Raw genomic sequence first — 6,765 nt, 5'->3', positions numbered from 1 at the left:
TTTTGGGAAATGGTTTTTGAGAAATGGGAGGAAACCCAAGCAGAGAACATGTGAAACTCCACACAGCCAGGAACCTGAACCCAAAAATTATACAGTAAGAGAATTTGTAAATATTAACATTTGTTTACATCATGGTGTCATTTCCACAGTCAGGAATTGGCAAAACATGTGCAATGTCACTAATTGGCATTTGGCATTTAGCATTTGGCAAAGTGTATCACTTTTTAGAAATTGCCTTGGAGAAGCTTAGGGGGGGGGGAAACTAAATAAATAATAAAATAAAAAAAAAATCTCTTGGACACAGTTGTCTCCATTTGGAAACTGTCACTGGTTACATCAGTTGATCCTTTATATCAGACTGTTGCAGAATGTTTTAAATCATGAAAATAACTTTCAAAACAGTATTAGAAAAGCAGAATTTTTACATTTTTACAGAACCTTACATTTTGTTGCATTCAGAATGATATTTAAAAAATGGTGTAATATGGATTAGGAAAATCAGCAGCTAGTTTTGTATTTGCACTGAGCCATGTTTTATTTATTTGTTTATTTTTTTTAGAAAGCTTGCCAGAACCGTTGAGCCTAGAGGCATGCACTGGGACTGGGATCCCACAGGACCCAAGAAAATGTTGTATGAGCAGGAAGTTTTTACTTTCATGCTGGCAAGTGGTCAGATATTTTGGGAACTACAGTGGATGTAAAAAGTCTACACATCCCTGTTAAACCTGTAGGTTTTTTAATGAAAAAAAATGACACTGAAATGTCAGCAACCAACAAAATTTAAGTGAAAATGAAATACAAATTGTTCTTCTTCTGAAGTCTTCCCTTTGTTGACTTGGATTTGTGCTTTGGGTCATTATCATGCTGGAAGGTGATATTTTTCTCACCTTCAGTTGTCTAACAAAGGTCTGCTGGTTTTGTACCAAAATAGATTGGTATTTGGAGCTATCCATGATTCCCTCTATCTTGAGTAGAGCCCCAGTCCCAACTAAAAAGAGGCAGCCCTATAGCATGATGCTGCCACCACCATGCTTCACCGTGGGTATGGTGTTCTTTGGCTAATAAGCTGTCTTGTTTTTCTTTTAGAATTATGCCTAAAAGTTCGTACACATTTTGCCACATGATTTGGGGTAATTGTATGTATGTGTCGGCAAAAAAAAAAAAAGGCTTGGACATTTTTTGTGAGAAAGGGCTTCCGTTTAGCCACTGTATATTGTTGTCACATGCAGGGAGAGACCAGTACTTGCCAGTTATTTTTGCAGCTCCTTTAATGTTGCCGTAGGTCTCTTGACAGCTTCCCTGATTAGTTTTCTTCATGGTACATCTAATGTTTTGGAAATTCTTTTGTACCCCTCTCCTGATCGATAGCTTTAAACAGTGGGAATCTGTACATGCTTTGGAAGCTCTTTGCGGATTATGGCTTTAGCAGTTGGATGAAACCAAGAAGTTGTTAAGAAAATCCTACAGAAACTGATCTTTTTTTACTTTATTGTAAGTTTTTTCCTTCGTTTTTTCTCTAAAATATTTCTGTTTTTCAATTGAAATTTATTGGTTGCTCTATACCATTAAAGGTGGAAAAAGATCTGCCATGATTTATCTTGATTTCTTTTTTTTTTAAATCACAAAACCCTGCTATTTTAACAGAGATGTGTAGACTTTTTATGTCCACTGTATATTTTGTCTAGTGAAGACTGTGTAAGAAGATAATGTTCAATAATAAAGTAGTCATTAGCATCATTCATAGATATATCAGAGTATAAATTGTGCACATGTCTACAGTATTTTTGTAGATCATATATACTCTGCATGTACTGGCTCTCTTCCTGTTCTAGGGAAATGAATTTCTACTCTTAATTTAATTGTGAAAGCAGAGCAAACACTCTCTTCCTCCTTTAACTGAGTTTACACCACTGAAGCTAGTTTTTAAGATCATAACAGGGTTTGTGTTATTGATTTCACAGATTTTTTTTTTTTTTGTTGCTTGTTTTGGTGCACAAACTCTTTTCTTTACAACCTACGATTTATATTCCAGTCAAAAAGGTCTGATATACAGCTTTTTTTCCCCCATTTGTGTATTTTACCATAATAATAAAGTTGTTAACCAGCTCTCCAAAACTGCCACACTGTGCTGATTTAATTTCTCTTCAAAGTCAGTTGTCTGTTCTCAATTAAGTTTAAACTAATGGGGATCAAAACACTATTAAAAACTCAATCTCTTATCTTTAAATGTGTAATTGCAGTGTGCGCTGCCAGCACTTGGGGGATTCCTGCCTCTTACTTTAGATGACTTGTCAAGGTGATCTCATTCATTTGCCTGTTCCATGTATAATAACCCCCCGCCCATCTTTTTTTTTTCTTTAATGAAGTGTCAGTGGCAAAAAGCCTCACAGTTATGCTAACATGCTAACCAGCATAATAGTAAATCATATATGTAGACTGGTGTAGAAGTAACTACTAGTGCTGCACTAGTAGTACAATAAGCACACAGATTTCTGTAATATTCGTAGGCGACTATCTCTGTTACATTAAGTTTTAATTAGATTGATTTAATAGAATAAGAAATTACAAATACCATTGTAGATAAGAATTCCCTCTTCACTTGGCTTGATTATTATTCTGCTCGTTAATCCGCTCCTTTCCAATGACACGGTACACTCCAACAGTGTGACTGCGTTTATCTCGTACTAAATAATCTATATTCATTCACTATTTCTTAGCAGGACTTTAAGTTGTGGCTTTATGATTATTCATATAGTAAGAGCTTTTATCCAAATTAACTGAGGCGGAACATTACCCAAGCATAACGAAAAGTAGTTGAGGGTTTAAAAGAAAACTCCACCATGTGTTTGGAGAGTCTGGTGCTAATTTTTTGTTGGCGCTGTATTTTCACTATTCTTGTGAGATATTAGTGGTTGTGTCCCTTGATGACCTCAGAGGGTGACAATGCTAGCACAGTTAAAATGGTGTCTAATAGGAGAAAATTTTTCAAACATCAGGGATAAAAGTCAAACATTGTACTCAAAGTTCCAGAATGCAATGCAGCTATATGAGACAGTTTCGCTAAGTTACGGAAAAGACTCGACTCAGCTACTTAGCGACCTACAAGATGATGAGCGCAGTGGCATTGATGGTATTACCATTAAATTAAAGCTTTGGAAGCAGATCTTTGTGAGCAGAGTGTACAAATGAGGAGGTGAGAGAGCAGGACAGGATAAAGCTCTGCTACATCGTTTTCTCTTTAGGTAGAAGACTAAAGCTCTGCTGCATCGTTTTCTCTTTAGGTAGAGGAGTAAAGCTCTGCTGCATCGTTTTCTCTTTAGGTAGAGGAGTAAAGCTCTGCTGCATCGTTTTCTCTTTAGGTAGAGGAGTAAAGCTCTGCTGCATCGTTTTCTCTTTAGGTGGATGTCTAAAGCTCTGCTGCATCGTTTTCTCTTTAGGTAGAGGAGTAAAGCTCTGCTGCATCGTTTTCTCTTTAGGTGGATGTCTAAAGCTCTGCTGCATCGTTTTCTCTTTAGGTAGAGGAGTAAAGCTCTGCTGCATCGTTTTCTCTTTAGGTAGAGGAGTAAAGCTCTGCTGCATCGTTTTCTCTTTAGGTAGAAGACTAAAGCTCTGCTGCATCGTTTTCTCTTTAGGTAGAGGACTAAAGCTCTGCATCGTCTTCTCTTTAGGTGGATGTCTAAAGCTCTGCTGCATCGTTTTCTTTAGGTAGAGGTGAAGCAAGGGTTAAATGCCACTGGTGACACTATCAGCGGGTAGTCGAATGGCATTGTGGGTAATGTGGCAAACCGTGAACCAAAGTGCAAATAGACCAGCTTGTTGATAAAAGATGTTTAAAATAAATCTTGAAGCTCACATATTAATTATAATGATTAATATGTAAGTCACTCAGAGTATTTTTTTCCTTTAACAGTGTTAGACAGGTAGTTGCACAAACTTCCTCTCAATATAAAATGTGCAGAATCTTCCAGAAGTGCTGAGCTAAAGGCTCTCAACAAACTGGAGAAAAAGTCCCAGAGAAAGCAAATTTATTTTATTTCATAAATGTTTAAAAAGCAAACATGGACAGAGGAAAAGGTCTGTGTTATATTCCTTACTTGCTAAGGTTTGTGTGTAGAAAAAACTATTCAGAGTAACTGTGTTTTGTAAGTCTGGCATCTGGTATGTACACATTATATGAGTCCTGTGGTAAAATGTTATGCAGTAGTGAGACTGGAAACTATACAGAAGAAAGCAGAATAGTGTTGCCCTTTATTTTTTATACACACTGAATACCTGTTCTCAGCCGGTGAAGAATAGCTTACCACTTCCCTGACATTCTCCTTAAAACTGTTATAAAATGTGTAGATTGCCTAAGCACAGAGTGTTGTCATGTAGAGCTACAGAGGTAAATGAATATTACTGATAAATGTGTATGATGAAAAATATTACAATTGGTTATTTATGTTCATTTGAAATATTGATAGCTTTGACATCTCGGGTTGGTGTTGATTTGCAGTGCCATGGAATGTTTCATCACTAGATGGCAGCAAAAAGCCAAACTAGTCAATAATAATAATAATAATAATAATAATAATAATAATAATAATAACAAAAGTAACCCAACTGAATTACGTTCTTGTTGTTTTTTTCTTATCTGGACCTGACTGAATTGGCAGGATATCTACACATATTCATGTTTGCATGACAAAGAGCAGATATAAGTACATTTTACTCTGAGTATCTTTTGTTTTTTACAGCGGCATAGATTGGAAATTGGATATGTAATTGTGTAAAAGCAAATCTTACATTTTTTTAATAGTCAGAAAATGAAAAAAAAGAACACTAGACCAAATTAAAGTACATTTTGTTACAAAATGTCTAAACTCTATCTGATAAACAGTGAAATAAAGTATGAACATCTGAAACATGTTTTAAAAACTGCCTGATACTGAGTGCTTCAGTGTGTCATATGTTTTGTTGCAAACACAAAGGCAATAACGGTGAATGTTCTGACCTTCTGAAGAACTCATCCTGTTTACTCACAAGCTTATAAAAGCATAATAATAATAATAATAATAATAATAATAATAGATTGTATTTGTCCATCAGTTTTCAAGAAAGTATTAAATAATACTGAGGAGAGATAAAATACAAATATGAAATATTGTGAAATGTTTGTAACCTAAAAACAGGACAATAAGAGGAATAAAGATTTAAAATTCAGTTAAATAAACTACTAAATACTGAATTATTCACATTATATACATGCCTTATGCTAGGGAAAAAATGTTACTTATGTGAATGCAATTTATAAAAGTATGGAACACTTTAAATTACTCTGAGCCGATTTTCTGAACACAGAATAAGTCAGATATTCAGTGGAGGAGAATCCCTAATGACAGTGTAATTTAACCAAAAGGCTTAAACTATGTCCAGAAAGTAGGCTTTGCATTATCTAATATACAAATTTTCATATATGGAATCCCATATTTTAACAATATTTTCCACCAATAATCACATCAGCAAAGTAATGTACAGCAATATTAACAAGGGGAAATAAACTGAAACTACATCATAAATTTATCATTAGTTCTCATATTGGGAATGAAATGATTGGTCAAGCAAACACACATAAAAAACAAACAAACAAACAAACAAACAAACAAAAAAAACAAACAACAGCAACAAGAAAAAAGCAGCTATGCTTGTTGTCTGATCCTGAGACTGTCTACACCAATGGTATTTAACAATGACTTTGTGCTTATATGTGTTAAATATTTTTTTTTCCACTTTTAAAAATAAATTAAGGGCCAAAGATGAAAAGAGCAAGGATATACAGACATATATAATAACACAATAAGCTATATGCTAGCTTCATTAGGCCAGGAACAATTATGAATTGTGCTTTCAATTGTTATCACTTCATTTTTAATTTATTTTGTCAATATTTTGGTATCCATATATTACATAAATGTCCATGTTCAGTCTTTTATCTTTATATAACATTCTTGTAATGGCAAACACTTCAGAGGACACTCACTTTCACAATGTAAAAAATAAAAAAAAAAGAACAGACAATAAATATTCACATTATGCAGCGCACATATTCTTGCCTTAAAGCGTAATTATTGGCAAAGCCAAGGTTTTCCGACTTGAGATGAACCACATTTCTTGCCGCTCCCTGGTAATATCTGCAAAAGGTATATAACAGGCACAGTGAGGGGGGTAAAGAAAGCAGTATTCAATGGGAAAAATAAGTTAAAAAAGCACAACAACGAACACAGAACGTGTCTGTATATTTTGGCACTTGGCAACTCAAACAAACTGATTTTTATGAAAGGATGGAGAGTTGGAGGGAGGAATATGAGAGTTTGAGCCTAAATGGACCTGGTGTTACAGTAACAAACTCAACGACTTTTTGTTTTTTTGGTGATTAGACTGGCGTTATAAAACGGCAACGCTCTCTGGTGTCAAATTTGCCCATGTTAGAGGCTTAAGTAAGCTCCTTTAGGAGTTTGAGGAGGGAGACCCGGAGCCCCAGCAGGCTACACCGAGTGACTTAGCGCCCTCCCCGGGCCGGCTAGCAGCGTTGCCGTGACAGTTACGCAACAGAAAGGAAGAAACAGAGGTGCTAAATGAAGTACTCTTTCTTTTCCTCTGCATGTGCGTAGTTCCCCTCCGCATTGATGATGGCCGTGTCTGCGTCAGGGGCGTCCTCCGCTCCTTTGGCCTCATTGGTTAAGTATGTCCCTGTCCACACAGTCCCACATAGGTCACAGACACGTA

The 6,765-nt window shown here is 35.7% G+C and overlaps 1 protein-coding gene across 5 annotated transcripts in view; it reads right to left on the bottom strand.

The window, feature by feature from the left end:
- Positions 1–4,015: 4,015 nt before the first annotated feature.
- Positions 4,016–6,765, bottom strand: part of cadm2b (cell adhesion molecule 2b) — a 165,880-nt gene continuing 163,130 nt past the window's right edge. For 2 of the 5 annotated variants that reach the window (XM_026935050.3, XM_026935052.3), the window contains 2 exons: positions 6,624–6,729; positions 4,016–6,170 (listed from right to left, as the gene is read on the bottom strand). In XM_026935050.3, coding sequence (XP_026790851.1) covers positions 6,065–6,170; positions 6,624–6,729 — 212 coding nt within the window. In that variant the 3' untranslated portion in view covers positions 4,016–6,064. Of the gene's footprint in view, positions 6,730–6,765 lie in introns of all 5 variants that reach the window. The other 3 variants (XM_026935054.3, XM_026935056.3, XM_034310910.2) reach the window with 2 other exon arrangements.

The sequence above is a fragment of the Pangasianodon hypophthalmus genome, chromosome 14 (genome assembly GCF_027358585.1).
Source record: "Pangasianodon hypophthalmus isolate fPanHyp1 chromosome 14, fPanHyp1.pri, whole genome shotgun sequence".
NCBI lineage: Eukaryota > Metazoa > Chordata > Actinopteri > Siluriformes > Pangasiidae > Pangasianodon > Pangasianodon hypophthalmus.
Note: the sequence above shows the minus strand (reverse complement) of the source record. Positions and strands in the feature narration are given on the sequence as shown.